This window comes from Pimephales promelas, chromosome 25 (genome assembly GCF_988280905.1).
Source record: "Pimephales promelas chromosome 25, fPimPro1.hap1.1, whole genome shotgun sequence".
NCBI classification, from domain to species: Eukaryota; Metazoa; Chordata; class Actinopteri; order Cypriniformes; family Leuciscidae; genus Pimephales; species Pimephales promelas.
This window is the reverse complement of record NC_142793.1, coordinates 11,616,601-11,635,169: the sequence shown is the minus strand read 5'-3', so window position 1 is coordinate 11,635,169 and position 18,569 is coordinate 11,616,601. Positions and strand designations below refer to the sequence as shown.

The 18,569-nt window shown below is 39.6% G+C and overlaps 1 protein-coding gene across 1 annotated transcript in view; it reads right to left on the bottom strand.

Annotated features, from left to right (window-relative positions):
• Positions 1–9,818: 9,818 nt before the first annotated feature.
• cspg4 (chondroitin sulfate proteoglycan 4) overlaps positions 9,819–18,569 on the bottom strand; it is a 73,400-nt gene continuing 64,649 nt past the window's right edge. The window contains exons 7-10 of the mRNA XM_039669184.2: positions 17,063–17,194; positions 16,750–16,910; positions 15,990–16,173; positions 9,819–15,403 (exon numbers count right to left, since the gene is read on the bottom strand). Coding sequence (XP_039525118.2) covers positions 13,617–15,403; positions 15,990–16,173; positions 16,750–16,910; positions 17,063–17,194 — 2,264 coding nt within the window. The 3' untranslated portion in view covers positions 9,819–13,616. The remainder of the gene's footprint in view (positions 15,404–15,989; positions 16,174–16,749; positions 16,911–17,062; positions 17,195–18,569) is intronic.

Genomic DNA, 18,569 nt, shown 5'->3' with positions numbered 1-18,569 from the left:
TGTATCCGAAGTAGTTTCAATTTTGATATTTTTAGGTCAAACCGTTCTTGTCTGTTGATTTAATGACTCGTAAATGTAAGTACACATTGATGGCCTAAGACACGAAACGAGCGGTTTCTGTAAGAAAACGAACAGTATTTACATCGCTTTTACCTCTTGTAATCACAGCCACGTCCAACTGATCTGAGGGCGCGGGCACTTTGTGGCTGTTATAACGAGGTAAAAACGGTATAAATACTGTTCGTTTTCTCACACAAACTGCTCGTTTCGTGTCTTAGGCCATCAATGTGTACTTACATTTACGAGTCATTAAATCATTTAATTTGGACTTCTCTGTGCATGCTCTTTGAGGTGGTGACCATAGACCTCCATTATATGACTGACAGACAAGAACGGTTTGACCTAAAAATGTCAAAATTGAAAATACTGCAGAAACAAAGACACCTACATCTTGGATGCCCTTGAGGTAAGCTAAAACATACCAAAAATTAATTTCAACGTGAATTATCCCTTTAAATGTGACATGAAGATTTAAGACAATTTAAAGGAGTAGTTCACTTTTCAAAAAAACTTTTGCTGATAATTTACCCACCCCCATGTCATCCAAGATGTCCATGTCTTGCTTTCTTCAGTCGAAAAGAAATTAAGGTTTTTGATGAAAACATTCCAGGATTTTTCTCCATATAATGGACTTCAATGGGAACCAAACGGTTCAAGGTCCAAAAGACACTCTCAGTGCAAACTGTAAACTGTTCAAAGCACTTTAAACGATTCCAGACGATGAATAAGGGCGAAATGATCGCTCATTTAAAAAAAAAAAAAACAAAGTTTAAGTTTTATAAGCTCAAATGGTCGTCTTGCTCTGTTCTGTGACGCGCATGCATGTTCATACTCATTCATCAAAATGAATGAATCTTTTTCAGAGTCAATTCGTTCTTCGTTCGTTGAATGAACCAAATGGCTCGGAAAAAGATTTGTTGTTATTTTTACTTTTGAAATGTTGGACTGTTCAGATATGGTTTTCACATAAAAAATGACCTAAATCTGTTCATCATTATTTTCTTAAATGCAAAGTAAAACACACATTCACATGTGTATTTCATTCACACATACACACACAAAAACATATTCTTAGACTGAACAAGATTCCTCTAGAGGTCAAGCCTTGTGAAGACGCGGAGGAATTTTAGACAGCTCTGAAACGGCCAACCATCTTGTGTGCAGATGAGCAGCAACGGAAAAAGGCTTGGGAAATGCCTAAATATGATAAGAATGAGATAACAGCACTCCAGATTCAGGAGATCCACATTCTTTTTGATTAAATGGGATTAACATAGCAATAATACAATGAAAGTTAGCTATTTGCGAGATTTATTTTCTGAACAAAAGCTCATAAAGCACTTCAGTGGAGTGTCTACAGTGGGTCTCCGGCTCACCTCTGACCCCTTAAGCAGGCAAATCCATAAATAATGGCTTCAAAGTCTCTTGATGTTTTGACCAGACAGAGACACCCCCCACCCCCACTTAAAAAAAGATTTTCACTTAATATGAATATAGGCCAAAGGTCTTTGCCTTCTTAAGGTAGAATAGAGGAAAATTCAGTCGGTTCATGAAAATCATGCCGGAGAGACCCTGAGCAGCTGTCATTGTGATGCAATGATGATCCAGTACTGTATGAAGAACAGCTTGATGTACGTGTGTCTGGCAATGAAAGGAAGGCCAGATGGTAATGTTCTCTTAACATGTAGTCCTTAATCTGTTCTTTGCTGCTGCTCATGTCTCTTCTGTAAAAGAGTGGTAGTTTAGGGTAAATATATATTTTTTTATTATTAAAGAAATTCTTTTTTTTCAGCAAGGATGCCTTCATTTGATCTAAAGCTTCTAAAAAATATTTTTCAAATAAACGCTTCTTTTGAACTTTCTATTGCTCAAAGAATCCTGAAAATTGTGAAGCAGCACAACTTTTGACAAACACAGAAATGTTTGTCAAATCAGCAAATTAGAATGACACGGATGACTGGAGTAATGATGCTGAAAATTCACAGGAATAAATTTAATTTTACAATATATTAAAACAGAAAACAGTTATTTTGGATTGTAATAATATTTCACAATTTTACTGTATTTCATCTGCTCGAAATCAAACAATGCTCTCAGATCATACAAACAGCAAGTATTTTACACACTAGCCTACAGATATTTTCCATATTTCAATATATTTTCAAAATATTAAATATATATTTTACACACTACAGATCATTCAATGGAGTTAAATGGAGAACACAGAACCAAAAACATGCAGCTACAGAAAAAAGTATATGGTAACACTTTACAATAAGGTTCGTTAGTTAATATTAGTTAACTACATTAGTTAATATGAACTAATAATGAATAGCACATATACAGCATTTGTTAATCTTTGTTAATGTTATTTTCAACATTTACTAATACTTGATTAAAATCTTGCTAACATTAATTAATGCACCGTGAACTAACATGAACAAATGATGAACAGCTGTATTTTCATGAACTAACATTAACAAAGATGAACAAATGCAGTAACAAATGTATTGCTCATGGTTAGTGCATGTTAGTAAATACATTAACTAATGTTAACTAATGAACCTTATTGTAAAGTGTTACCAAGTATATTGTAACAAAGAAAACAAATTTTGCAATTATGTAAAAAAAGGTATTGTATGCAAGTACTAGTACTGTACTGAATACTGTATAGTATTGAATGTCTGTACACTTGCAAACAGTGACCTAACTGCAAAAGCCAAAAAGTTTACAGTAAAATATTCTAAATGAAAAGCATCTTACAGTAGCTACTCTAAGAAGAGTTGTGCGACTGCAGAATCACGGTCAGTGAGAGAGATTGATTTATTCGACCAATTGGTTTAGGCTATTGAGAATTTGGTTCAGAGAATAGGGTTTAGTGTTTTAGCATTTCAGAAAAACTGTAATCGAGTACCTGTATTAAATATGTAAGCAATAAGGTACGAGAGGCTGTGCTGTGAATAAGTAACGGCTGAAGGGCGTTGTTAGGTTCGATGCAAAGCGGAGTAACCCCTTCAGCCGTTACTTATTCACGACACAGCACTTGCCTCGAGTACCTTATTGCTTTTACTGTATAAAAATGGTTGCCACACAATAAAAATATTAAAGTAAAAAAAAAAAAATGTATTAGTGCAACTTTCATGAAGTAAAATCACTAAAAGCCTTCCTTCCACTAGAAAATAAATAGTCCCTGACCGTGTGCAGCAACAACGTTTCAATGTGTAATACAACATACTGCAGTGTTGCGCATGAATAAAGAACAGCTGTTGACCAATCAGAATCAAGGATTGGAACTAACTGTTTTATAAACTTAAAATATGCAACAGTGTGCTGTGCCAATATCATTTATTTAAGTGTCTTTTGTGTGCGTGTGTGTTTTATCAACATTACTTGGTCATTCTGTAGAAACCTTCAGATTACAACAAGATGAAGATGTTCTGACAAACACAACTCATATAGAGGCCTATTGTATAATTCATGGTGACTTTATGCTGTTATATAAAGAGGGAGCGGATTGGTTACCAAACTCTGCAGATGTAGATACTGGAGGGTGGCCAGATCAGAGAGAGAGAGAGAGAGAGAGAGAGTATGAGGAAATGTTTAGACCACACCCTCTAATTGTGCGAAGCATCCCCTGACTCCGCCCTTTGTCTTTAAGCCAAGCAACATTCCCAGAAGACAACAGTCACTTCCTCAGAACTCTGAGGCTACATTCCTCTCGTTCTTTCAGACCTCCTTAAACAACAGCCCCAAAACGTCCCATTTTCTCAGTCTCTTTCTCTGATTTTCTCATTTCAGGGCACTGTTTTTTAAATTCTGTCAAACTCAGGACAATACTTGTGGACATCAAGAGCTTTAAATGGTCCTCAACCGTTGAAGGATGTCTTCTACAACATACCAATATCAAACGTGCCCCTCGAAAGACCTTCCATGGGGACTAAGAGAGACGCACACCTCTACACACGCTATTCACATCCACAATAATGCCTCGGCAGTGAGATCATGGTAGATTCAAAAGCGGTGAAATTATTGAGCGGTGGGATTATAACAAGCAGTGAGATCATACAGCAGTAAAACACTGACACACGTACAAAAGTGAGGTCATATCTCAGAGGTTCTAGAGCAGAGGAATTCATGAGAAGTGAGGTTATGGAGTTATTCTACTGAAATAAGGCCATAGGAGAGCAGTGATGTTACATAAAGAGAGAGTTGTAGAGAAGTATGGGTGTGAAGCAGAATGTGCGTTTATTGAACACATTGATTATTGAGCAATATGGTTTCAAAGTATTGTGGTTCAATTACAGTAAGGAGAATAATTGCAGTGATGTTTCAAAGAGGATCAGCAGGAAATCAGAGCGGTTATAGGTATGATTATAGAACAGAGTGATTGTAGAGCAGAAAGGTTAAAAAGAGAGAGCGGTAGTGCAGTAACGCCATAGAACAGAGCAATTGTGATGTTGTAGAACGGAGAAGTGATGATACAAAGCAGGGAACGACAGCAGAAAGGTACAAATGCAAAGCGGTTCTACTTCAGAAATTAAGGCTATAGAACAGCAATTCGGAAGTAGTGATGATACAGAACAGAATACTGATGTCACAAAGACAAGTAGAGCAGTAAATAGAGAGAGATTACATAGAAGTAAGATTTTAGAACAGCGATTATAGATCAGTGATGTTACAAAAGGAGAGCGGTTCTAGAGTACAGAATGGAGAAATTCTAGAGCAGTGATGTTACGCAACAGAGCAGCGATGTTTCAAATCAGAGTAGAGCAGTAAAGAAAAGCAGAGAAGTTATAGTAAGATTATAATAGAGCGATAATAGAGCAGTGATGTTATTAAAGTAGAGCGGTTCTAGTGCAGTAACGTCACAGAACAGAGCAATGCAATGATGTTACATAACAGCAGTGACATCACAAAGCTGAGCGGCTATAGAGGTGATGTTGTAGAGAAGATTGGTTCTATAAAACAGAGTGGTTCTAGAGCCGCTAGTAAGAGCGCAGAGAAGAGGTTCTTTTAAACAGAGATGTCCTTTTAAAGCAGAGGGGTTCTTTAAATGAGGGAGGTTCTTAAAGCAGAAGGGTTCTTTAAAGCAGAGAGGTTCTTTAAAGCAGGGTGATTCTTTAAAGCAGAGAGGTTCTTTAAAGGAGGGAGGGTCTTTAAAGCAGGGAGGTTCTTAAAAGCAGAGGGGTTCTTTAAAGGAGGGAGGTTCATTAAAGCAGGGAGGTTCTTTAAAGCAGAGAGTTTCTTTAAAGCAGAGGGGTTCTTTAAAGTAGAGGGCTCTTTAAAGCAGAGAGGTTCTTTAAAGGAGGGAGTTTCTTTAAAGCAGAGAGGTTCTTTAAAGGAAGGAGGTTCTTTAAAGCAGAGAGTTTCTTTAAAGCAGAGTGGTTCTTAAAAGCAGAGGGGTTCTTTAAAGGATGGAGGTTCTTTAAAGCAGAGAGGTTCTTAAAGCAGAGAGGTTCTTAAAAGCAGAAAGGTTCTTTAAAGGAGGGAGGTTCTTAAAAGCAGAGAGGTTCTTAAAAGCAGAGAGGTTCTTTAAAGGAGGGAGGTTCTTATAAGCAGAGAGGTTCTTTAAAGGAGGGAGGTTCTATAAAACAGGGAAGTTCTTTAAAGCAGAGGGGTTCTTAAAAGCAGAGAGGTTCTTTAAAGGAGGGAGGTTCTAAAAAGCAGAGAGGTTCTTTAAAGCAGAGAGGTTCTTAAAGCAGAGAGGTTCTTTAAAGGAGGGAGGTTCTAAAAAGCAGAGAGGTTCTTTAAAGGAGGGAGATTCTTAAAAGCAGAGAGGTTCTTTAAAGGAGGGAGGTTCTAAAAAGCAGAGAGGTTCTTTAAAGCAGAGAGGTTCTTAAAGCAGAAAGGTTCTTTAAAGGAGGGAGGTTCTTAAAAGCAGAGAGGTTCTTTAAAGGAGGGAGGTTCTTATAAGCAGAGATGTTCTTTAAAGGAGGGAGGTTCTATAAAACAGGGAAGTTCTTTAAAGCAGAGGGGTTCTTAAAAGTAGAGAGGTTCTTTAAAGGAGGGAGGTTCTTAAAAGCAGAGAGGTTCTTTAAAGCAGAGAGGTTCTTTAAAGGAGGGAGGTTCTAAAAAGCAGAGAGGTTCTTTAAAGCAGAGAGGTTCTTAAAGCAGAAAGGTTCTTTAAAGGAGGGAGGTTCTTAAAAGCAGAGAGGTTCTTAAAAGCAGAGAGGTTCTTTAAAGGAGGGAGGTTCTTATAAGCAGAGATGTTCTTTAAAGGAGGGAGGTTCTATAAAACAGGGAAGTTCTTTAAAGCAGAGGGGTTCTTAAAAGTAGAGAGGTTCTTTAAAGGAGGGAGGTTCTTAAAAGCAGAGAGGTTCTTAAAAGCAGAGAGGTTCTTTAAAGCAGAGAGGTTCTTTAAAGGAGGGAGGTTCTTTAAAACAGGGAAGTTCTTTAAAGCAGAGGGGTTCTTAAAAGCAGAGAGGTTCTTTAAAGGAGGGAGGTTCTTTAAAGCAGAGAGTTTATTTAAAGCAGAGAGGTTCTTTAAAGGAGGGAGGTTCTTTAAAGCAGAGAGTTAGCAGATAGGTTATTTAAAGGAGGGAAGTTCTTTAAAGCAGAGAGTTGGCAGAGAGGTTCTTTAAAGGAGGGAGGTTCTTAAACAGGGAAGTTCTTTAAAGCAGAGGGGTTCTTAAAAGCAGAGAGGTTCTTTAAAGGAGGGAGGTTCTTAAAAGCAGAGAGTTTATTTAAAGCAGAGGGGTTCTTTAAAGCAGAGAGTTTATTTAAAGCAGAGAGGTTCTTTAAAGGAGGGAGGTTCTTAAAAGCTGAGAGGTTCTTAAAAGCAGAGAGGTTCTTAATACGCAGAGAGGTTCTTTAAAGCAGAGAGGTTCTAAAGGAATGGTTCTATTAAAGAGCAAGAGCTAGATCGGCAGCAGGCTGTGAGGTTCTAGAACAGAACAATTGTGAAGTTGTTCCAGTTGTTCCGGTTTATAGAGCAGCAAGTTAATTAAACAGGCGATTCAACCGCATAGAGTTGTGAGCGTATAGAGCAGCTTGTTTGTAGAGCAGTTCTAGAGCAATTACATTTATCAATAGTGATATTACAGATCATATTTTATTCAGGTTATAGATGTAGATGAGTGTTAAATCATGGAACAGTTCAATAGTTCAGGCTCTAGAACACAGAAAGCAGGGCGGCCGGCGCTCTTTTTAAACCCTGCCCCAGTCTGAGTCAATAACATCATTGCCAACGAGTCTCTGTCCTGTTATTTGCCGATAAAATCCTGGGCGTATTATATAGGGAAAACAAAATAGCCCGATCCTGCTGTGACAGGATGTGTGTCGACTCACCATCTTCAGTATTTTATGAATTCTTCCTCTCTATCGTGGTTCACAATGTTCAGGGAGAGACAGAGTGATCTAACCCTCACATAAATTTATTATTATTACAGAAAGCATGCAATGTTTAGAAAACACTTAAAAATAAAGCAAACAATTCTCTTCTTGAGGGGTTTTGAGGAGATAAAAGGTTCTTCATGTTACATTAAACTGTATGTTGAGAGCATTTAAGTGCCTTTCCAGAGCTCATTGCTCAAACGATCGGTCTATCCAGTCCCAGACTGCATACCATCTCTGTTATCCCTGAGCATCAGGCTCTTCATGAAAGAAGCACTGTGGAAACTAAAGTCCCTGCAGTACAGAGACAATGACGACAAGTCTTGGATCACATACCCAGACATGTAGACTCTTAACTAGGGCAATACACTTAACATTTCCTGCTGGTTGCTTTCTTACAGAGAACATTGAACTTTAATCCCCTAAACCTATTAATGCATCAGACCACCGAAAACTCATTTGACCATTACAATAGTGTTTCGACCAATAAAAAGTAAGATTGCGAGATGATTTCACAGATTCTGTGGTGACCTCAGATGGAAACATGGGTGTTGTAATAGCAGACTGGAAGCTAATTTAGGGGTTGGAAATGTTAACACATATGCAGGATGTAAAAAAACAGAACTGCGAGGCACATTTCACCCAGACGGGATGAACAGAAGGAGAAGGGGCCCTTGCATGTGATCCACACATGTTTTGGGTCAAGGAAATATAGAAACTGCAAATTTGTTTGGTTAATTAGTGGTGCAAGTATCCCTATTAATGTTGCTCATGTGTTCAGTACCTGATTTAAAGAACCCCCTAATATTCAGGGTATTTACACGATAACCATGTAAAAACGGATCTAAAAACCATGTAATAAAAAACGTCATTGTTGTTTTGCCTCTTACCGCAAAATCTGTAGCCCACAGTGATATAAGAAATCTCACATATTGTTGGATAAAATCAAGCTTATTTAATCCTCCATATGATGGTTTATGTGTTCAAAACTGATTATTGACGACTTGACCGAACACGTACAAAAAAATTCACAAATTCGCGGTTTTGTATAGTTTACACTGAGACGATAATGGAATTGTTTTCAAAAACTTGCTCTTTGAATGTCCTGTCACACACACACACACACACACACACCAGCATTGACACATCTGACCACTGACAAGAGAGAATGACCTTTCATGACCCTGCTCTTTTTTTCCCTCGTCCCGAACATCTGCCTTTCTTTCTTTAAGACTGAAAGACTCAGAAAACCATGAAGACTTTCTGCATTTCTATGCAAATGTTTCCGGTTTCTGCATTTGAAAGGTGCAGGGCAGCCAACAGATTCATGGCAACAGGCACGTATTCCGCTCCTTTTAAGAACGAACCTATTCTTTTAAGAATGCTTGTATGGGTAGTTTGTACTGTGCACTAATTTCTTAGTGTATAGCCAATTAATTGGAAGGGGGGACTGCATGGTGGTTTTAATTTATATATTTATTTTGACATCATGCATTGTAAGCACTTAACTATAGCCTAGATCAGTGATTGCAACTAACTTTAATCGCTCCATAATAAAAAAATAATACTCTCAGAATCTAATATACTCTCAGAATCTGTCTGTTGAGAATATTTACTCGCTTTTTACGGGTTCAATATTTTTTTAAGGTGGGTGTGAGGACTGTATTTGGAGCGCGACCTGATTGGCTGGTTGAGCTGAGCTGTTTTGATCCATTTGCTGAGACACTTCAAAACAAAAGTCTCTCAGGGTGAGTAAATAAATATATTAGTTCGTTTTAAACACAATGAAAGGATTTGTAAATGATGGCCATGTAATATGATGAACACATGCTTCTCAGCAGCAGTAACAAGACTATGAAGCGTTTGACAGTGAGTCTTATTCCAAAGAAAGAGCCAAGAAAGTGTGAAGAGAGAGCGAAAAGGCCGCTGGTAGGAAAGAATGAGCGCAGATGAGAGCGAATTAAATACTGATGGGCACCCTTGCGTCATCTGGTGGTCCAAAACAAGCATTGCATACTGATGGATATCAGTTATGCTCATATTTGCTCGCTCTTGTAAAGGTATGTTGATATCAGAGCCTTTCTTTTACTGTCTATGATCAGAGCCCGTTGATATTTAACTAAGCACATAGGCTACTAAAGACCTGAACCGGAAGCGATTTCGGAGCTGTTTTACAGAATACAGAAGTTTATTTCGCACAACCTCCATTGTAGTGCTAAAACCTACTAAAATAATGATAATTTTAGCATTACATTAAATATAAAATTGTAATATTTAAATATATATAAATTGTAACGTTTACTAAAATATTACTTCTAGTTATTTTATATTAGGCCTATATATTCTAAATGTAAATTGTTATCATGTAAAAATGTGTGGATGCATAGTTCCAGAAACAAAAGCAAATCCAAACAAATACCTTTTTTTCCACTTTTTAAATTGTTTTATTTTATGTTATTGGGACCATGACATATCACTTATTCTATAAGGACATAATGCATTGCATGTTCACAAACTTTTAAAAGAGCAACGACTAAACTGAATATAGATGCTAAAAATAAATTATAACACTGGAAATGAAAACTCACCCACAAATGTAATCTTTAAAGAGCTGGAGGAAAGTGCATTTTGATTCTCATGACAGGTTTTTGAGATTTGACATTATATATTTACAAGCAAACAGAATCCAAAGACACAAAAATTGGGGTTGTACACTCACCTACAGGATTATTAAGAACACCTGTTCAATTTCTCATTAATGCAATTATCTAATCAACCAATCACATGGCAGTTGCTTCAATGCATTTAGGGGTGTGGTCCTGGTCAAGACAATCTCCTGAACTCCAAACTGAATGTCAGAATGCACCATGTCACAAAGCTTGAATCATTTCAAATTGGTTTCTTGAACATGACAATGAGTTCACTGTACTAAAATGGCCCCCACAGTCACCAGATCTCAACCCAATAGAGCATCTTTGGGATGTGGTGGAACGGGAGCTTCGTGTCCTGGATGTGCATCCCACAAATCTCCATCAACTGCAAGATGCTATCCTATCAATATGGGCCAACATTTCTAAAGAATGCTTTCAGCACCTTGTTGAATCAATGCCACGTAGAATTAAGGCAGTTCTGAAGGCGAAAGGGGGTCAACACAGTATTAGTATGGTGTTCCTAATAATCCTTCAGGTGAGTGTATATGGTTTGGGGTTTAAGGTTGACATATCCCCATAAATACCCAGAGAACAAACACCATTGAGGACCTGAGTTTTCATGTGATCTCAATTCTGCTCGGCAGAAGCACAGATATAATGTCCTGAGGTCACAGATGGGGTATCATAACCCATGATATTCAGTTAATACTAGCTTAATGAAGGGAAGGGAAAATCAGATCAACAGTGATATGCAGTACCTTGGGAACCGATCATGTATCTCTAATTAAACTCAGGAATGATATGGAGGAATTGGTCTTTGATTATAAGGAACATCGCTATAGTCAGATAAGAAAAAATAGCCAAACAACCGATTAAAATATCTAATTACATTATTAAGTCTGTGAAAATCCCAATAGTTAGCCACAATCTAGAGAGAACCAGTGATATGGGCAGTCTTTTGGTAAACTTTTAAGGAATAGAAAATGAAAACTACTTATCCTTGGGTCGATCCAAACCCGTAAGACTTTCTTATCTTCTCTGGAATTGATTTAGCATAATGTTGAGGATGCTTTTTCCATTCTAACAGTGTCTAGCACAACAAAAAGTACCATAAAAGTATATTGATTAAATTTAAGTTACACTCAAATATTAAGTTGGGTAAATTTATGTCAGAATAATTTTTTTGGGGTGAACTATTCCTTTATCCGCACACATATGCAATCACTGCAGATATAAAAATTTTTCTCAAACGACAGATTTATGTAAACCCTAGACATAATTTTGTCAAACGTGTATGCTCAAACATACGTCCACTCAACCATTTTCCTGTAATTAAACCTAAAACAAAAGTGGTGTGAACTGAACTCAGAAATCAGCTCTGGAAAATAGACGCTGCCGCCTGAGGAATAATGACCAGCCAATCAGAACACAGCATGAATACAGCCTCTGCTGACTCACTTCCTGTCTGTGGCTGCAGTTCTGAAGGAGAAAACTTTACAGTTCTTCAGTGCCTGTTATCAGTGCAGTGGATGAAAGCATTGACGGACAAAACAAATACAACAGACGGAGTAGAAAAGATAGATTTATAGAAAAATAACTAAAAGCATTCAGTAAGGCTGTTCGTTTAACTTTCGCACGACTGATATGATGTTTAGTAAACATGAATTCTTATTTACACTCTTGAGTCTTCTTGATCCATCAAATTTTGCAGCACAAGTATACAAGGCTGTGAAATTTCTCTACTTGATCAGGCATGATATGATTTGGCGCTAGCACCATAATCCGACAGGCACGTACGTTTTATTTGTCCACCTGCCATATAGCCTTTCAAAAGATACTGCATTGCAATACTCCGCCTGACCTGTAGAGGTCAGCCCAAAGTTGTGACTTCTTTGAATTCGCTGCTCTGCAGTACAAAGAATGAGTTGCTAAGACCATAGATATATCCATATAAAGACTAGATATCTTGTCCGCGCTGCTGGCCAATGGAGGTCGACGTCAGCACCTGGCGGCCATCTTGTCACAGGCAGACCCTGCACTGCTTATGGTGATATTTTTATCATGCACGCACTGAAAACAGAAAACTAAAGCATAATTTCAGCTTAAGAATATTATGCTGTCAGGTTTCAAAGGGTTTATTTTAAATTTACCATATTACCTATGTTATTTGAGCTCCAAAGTTGTAGAACTCAGTGTTTCCCAACCCAATTTCTAGAGGCACACCGTCACCAGCAGAGGATATTTTCAAACTCTTGCTACTCAAACACACCTGATTCAACTGATTAGAAACTTCACAGCCTGAAAGAAATTGTTCTGATAAGGAAGACATCCAAAATGTGTACTGTTGGTGTGCATCCAAGGACAGGGTTAGGAAAAACTGGTCTAAATGCCTTTTGGCGTCGGACTACTTTTCTAGCAGATGAATTTACTACGTAACTCAGAGTTTCCAGGCATTACACAACTTTTCATAGGCAAGGCTAGTAAGTAGTTTTTACATAGCAGTGTTGTGTTAATGTTGTTTCTACACTTAAGTGCGTATTTTAACCTTTATCCCGGTGCAAAAACTTGCCCCATAGACTTCCATTATAAGTGTGTGACTTTTTGTTATGGTAATCAACGTCATGTAGGCTAACAGATGCTGTTGTTGACTTGTATTGAACTCAGAATATTCCTTGAAACAAGTGATCACAAAGGTGCCAAATTGTCAGAACAATTTTAAATCGCACAATGTGTCCCGAAAGAAAACAGGCTGCTTGAAAAAAAGCGCACATATAATGATCATCGTTTAAAAGCAACAAATACAAAACATAAACGTAAGTAACACTGAAAAATAAGATCTTAAAGCTACACTGTGTAACTCTTTTAGTTTAATCTTAGCTAAAAACACTTAGTTCTTTCAAAAATATGTTCAATGTGTTCATCAATGTATATTTACTTCGTTCAAGTAATAAAGTATTCTCGTGAGTGTATAATATGCCATTGAAAATACATACGGGTAAGGGGTTCTAATGTCGGTCGCCATGTTGCCCCTCCATCTTGAAAGTACATTAGCCAAAGAGGGACATACCCGTTAATTCAAGCTTCGCCTTTCGCGTTTACGTTTAAGTTAACACTCATGGACGAGGTCGAACCGGAAGCCATGTTAATCTTGGACTACATTGGCCACCGTAGGAGTTAAAACGAAATCGGAATTGAGAGGAACAGAAACTAATATTCAGTGGATGGTCATATACCTTTTCACCGTCAGATGGGGGTAAAAATCACACAGTGTAGCTTTAACTCACTTACTGCCTAAACATACATAGAATGGATTGTTCAAACATACGTTATGTTCTTGTCCAAAAGTACCTTAAAAATTAGTTAATTCATCCTTAGCTGAAAAATGACCATGTGACTATTAGATCATCAGCACACACTCACACACACACATATCTGGTTGTGCCATCTAAGAAACCCTAAACTCAGATATGTGCTGAATACTTCCTAAGCATCAATAATTGCAAGAGAACTGTATAACACTGACTGGAATGATTCAAGGCCTTGAAAACACAAGTGTCCGGTCGCCTCCCCATCTCAAACCCAGTACTGATTCTTTTTCAGTGCTGGGTTTGTTGTCCGACAGTGCTGTATTAGCTCAGGATCCGCCCCTTTGGAGTCCATGCTTGACATGGGAATGTTGTTTGCAGGATCGGTTTTCCTAAAAGTCTCCTGACTCACATCTCCATTCTTAGGCTTTGCTGGCACTGTTTGGACATTGTGCTTCCCCGTTTTGTTGCGTCGGACCAAGTAGTATGCCAGTAGTGCGGCCAGGAGTATGAGAAGGAGGATGACAAGGATGGGGATAAGGATAGCCCACAGAGTGTTTCGCCTAGACACCACAGGAGTGGCTGCAGTGCTGCCAGAAGCCACGTCACCATCTCCTCTCCACCTGGGCTCGGATTGACCCTTGTCGGAAATAGACACCTGTGGAACTTTGAGCAATGTGGCGCCATAAACTTTTGAAGGGTCATAAGGAACAACCTGGAAGGGCAAAACGCACTCTGCAGGAGGAACGCCATGCGCCTTTAGGAGGAAGCGTGCTTCATCTTGACTTTGACCCCCAGTTGCGTTTGAGATCTCCAGAGCTACCCGTCCTTCATCCAGGTCTCGTTGGGTGAAGGACCTCACAGGTTGGCCATCATCTGACCCGCCCCTCTTGATGAACCGAGCTCCTTGAGGTTGTTGGATTATGCTGAAGGTTGGAGATGTTCTGGTCTTGTTGGCAAGAGGTGTAGCATCCAACAGCTTTCTGTCTACCAGTACAGTAGCACCTCTGGGGAGCAGGGGACTCTGGGCCACCTTCGCCAGTGGTTTCACGGTAATGTTGAGGACTGAGGACACGTTCGCTGCCCTGCTTCGGGCCACAAAGGCCACGCTGTCTCTCGGTGAGGTGGACTTCACGAAACGGACGCTCACTCTTCCCTGTTTAATCTGATTCTGTGTGAAAGCAGAGGTGGGCTGTCTGTCCACCATTACAGCTGCATACTTGGGGACGTTAGTAATCTTGTAGATTACATCCTCCTCAACGGGACCCCCAGTGGAGGTGCTCAGCATGTCCTCAGTGATTAGTGTCTCATCGTCTCCCTGTATTATTTGGATTTCCGGAGCTTTGTTCAGTATCAGAGACTTGGCCAGGATTCCTATATGCAGTGTGTGCGGGTCCGTTTGGTGTTTCCCGTCAGATACTGTAAATTCCATGAAGCCATCGGACAGACTTCCATCGCTGACGAAAGCAACCCGCCCATTGTTGATGTCTTCCTGGCTGAACTGGTTGATCCGGTCTCCGGAGTCAGTGTAGATGAGATACCCGTTAGCTGGACTCTTGGAGATGGTGAATCGGACCTCGTCCGGTGTGCTGTCCTGGTCGACCGTTCTGAGGTAGTTTTTGGAGATGATTGTCGTGGAGCCCTGTAGTGCTTCTAGAAGAAGGTCCAAGCTAGCGAGTTCTGGTGGGTTTGAGTCTCGCCGTCTGATGGAGATCAGGAAGATCTCCTCCAGAACTACGGCACCGGGCTGAACTCTTGGGGCGAGGCCACTGGGGTTCAGATGGACACGGAAAGAGAAGCTGTCAGAAGATGCTCCAGAGTCATCATGATAGTACTCCAGATCACCACTAGCCACATCGGCCTGCAGAAAATGGGGAGCTTCACGGGGCAGGTCCGAATCCCCTACAGTGAGTCGTCCATGAACAGGGAACCGATGAACTTCGTAGACGATGTCCTGCCCCTTCCGCTTCTGCTCAGGCAAACTGGCAAGCAGGTTAGAGGCATCCAACACAGAGTTGTCGATCACTTTAGACTGACCCTGCACCACGGACACACCTGCAATACATTGACAAAACCACATTTAATTGCCAGAGCTGTGGCCTAGAGCAGGGGTGTCAAACTCCTGGAAGTTCCTGGAGGGCCACAACCCTGCAGAGTTTAGCTTTAACCCTAATTAAACACACCTGATCAGCTAATCAAGTCCTTCAGGCTCATTTGAAAACAAGTATGTGTGTTGAAGCAGGGTTGGAACTAAACTCTGTAGGGCTGTGGCCTTCCAGGAACTGAGTTTGACACCCCTGGCCTAGAGGTTAACATACAAAAGGGTTCCTCAAATACGGCCCTGCAAAGACGCTCAGACTCACCAAGCTGTAATTTTCTGGTTACTCTCTCAAGAACTTGCTTAAGTGTCTTAGGATTGGAGCTAAACTTTGCTGAGAAGTAGCCTTTCAAAATCAGATTTGAGGAACCCTGGCAAACAAGCTCCAACCACACTGACCCATGCAGTTTGAATGCAGCATGCAATGTGTCCTAATCCTGTTCCCGCCACATTTGTCAATCATTCTCAAGTCTTCTGATCAATGTTGTATCAAATGATAAAGGGCACCAGCATCAAACCTCAACTCATTTAATTGGCAGCTACCTTTGTTCTTCCAGAGCTGAGAAGAGACGTTTCGATTGGCTGCATAGTATGACACAGTGACTGGCAGGCTGTGATGCAGCACTGTTGCTGGAGGCGATGTGAGAGTCAGCTCGACAGAATCTTTCAGGACCCAGAAGGCCTCAGACGGCATCTGATGCTCATAATACACAGCACCTGCATCCAACTGAACACACAAGAAAATACAAATAATAATTGGCTACAACCTATAACACGGTCTGTAAAACAGCTCAAATTGATGGCCACTAATTATAGCAATAAATGAATATAATTTTAGTTCTAAACGTGAAATAGTTTCATAAGTTGACCTGACCGTGACCGCATAGTGCTTCCCTCTACTGTACGCTAATAAGATCTTCACTTACAATGGTGCCCTCTTGTGGTCAATGATGGAATTACAATGGAAAGGGCTTCATTGACAGCATATTGAGGGATTTACATTTACATTTATTCATTTAGCTGACACTTTTTATCCAAAGTGACTTACAATTGCTATATATGTCATGCATATATATGCCTCTGGAGCAACTAGTGGTTAAGTGTCTTGCTCAGGGACAAACCCGGGTCTCTCACACCAAAGGCATGTGTCTTATCCACTGCGACATCACCACCCCACAGTGATAATGCCCAGTTTTTCAAAAACTGAAGAACTAGTTTTTCTGACAATATTATCCTAAACCATTCTAAAATGTTAGCTGTAAGTGTCACTGCAAGTACATGTTCTCAAATATACATTGTTTACCTCAGTCTGTGTGAATCTGTTGATCTCTTCAAACTGTCCAAGCTGGTTAGGTTTGATTATTCGTCCCAAGCGAGGAGGTTTCTCCAGTGAGTATGTGATTTCATCGCCGTCTTCACTTGTTATAGCCCTCAGAATATTTCCACCAATCACCTGCCTGGTGCCTGACAAACATCATCAAACAAATCATATCACTTCACTGATTGCTTCAAGAAAACCTATTTTATGAACTATAATTGACCTATAAAGATTTTTCTTTTGGCCCAGAGAGAGAGACAGAGTGTTTAGATTTAAGCTTGGGACGTGTGGTGCCCACCTGGGAAGACCATGAGTTCTCCCTCTGCTTCCATCGAGATGGTGAGCTGTCTTGCCTTGACAGTGAACTGGTTGAGTGGTGAAGTGTGTTCTCCATCAGTCACGGTGAAGCTGAACCCACCTGATTCTGAGCCTGAGATCAGACACAAGCAATCATATTCACTACATCATGTTACAGTAACAATAAAGGTTCTTTAATGGTTCCTTGGAGCACATCTGATTTATTTATCAAACTAACCTTTTTATTATCAAGAACCGTTTTTGGAGGAATAAAGTTCTTTGTGTGACTGTAAAAGATCTCAAATGTATGCCTTCATTGTATTGTAGGTGCTAAGGTGTTTTTGAGAGGGTTTTAAGTAACATGTCGCAATGCAGTTGAGAGGTTTATCATGGCTTGCTGTATGCTATATGATTGCTAAGTTGTTCCAAGTTGAATTGATTTTAGCGTGCTGTTATCTAGGTGCTAAGGTGTTTGGTGTGGGTTTTACATTTCGCTAAGGTGTTCCAAATTGAGTTCAGCAGTCAGGTTCCGGAAGTAAAAACTCTTCATTTTCTACATAGGGAAATTGATTTTTAAATGATAACTTAGAAACTTTGGTAACGCTTCCTTTTACAGTCCAGTTACCCATGTAAATACTATGTACTTATTTTAGTAACTACTGCCTACTGTGAGCTACGAAGTTGTTAATCGATGGTATTTGCTTCTGTTGAAGCCGCGAGGCCGCATTGTTCCAACTTGTGTGCAGAAAATTCCACCAATCACAGGCCCCATTTACACAAAGGGAAAACGCAGATATTTCCCTACAGTTTGGCCTCTCGTTTACACGTTTTTATCACATAAAACGATTATTTCTAAAAACTCTGGCCAAAGTGTAGATTTCTGAAAACGCCGGTTATGTGTTGTCGTGTGAACTGGGAGAAACGGTGTTTTAGGTTCTCTCTTGTCGATTCTGAGGATTCTGATTGGCTTGCATGGCTTTATCCTTCTCCCTACACTGCCGCCAATAGGTTTGGCATAGTTATGATGGCGCTCGACGGCGTATATATGCGGGTGTGTGCACAATGTTATTTTTGAAAACGGAGAGGGGGAAAATGTTTGTTTCGCTAAATACCCGGCTTTGTGTAAACATGGCCACATAGTCGCTACAAGCAGATCTCATTAGCTCCACCCACTCCCACTCTCAAAATACTGAAATATCTGCATGCATGTACATACAGTATTTTGTAATACATTTAAAATATATTGTTTCTATAGATATAATCAACATTTTTAAATGAGTTTTTTTATTCTTTAATTGTTTTTACCTTGATTATTCTTTACATTTATTTACATTTATTCATTTTAGCTGACGCTTTTATCCAAGGCAACTATTGCTATTGCTATATTTATGTCTAGGGGTTAAGTGTCTTGCTCAGGGACACATTGGTGTCTCACAGTGGATTCCTGCGCCATCATTCTGTTCACAATGTTCTATCTCTCACTAAAGCCTAAGTTAGTACATTAAGTT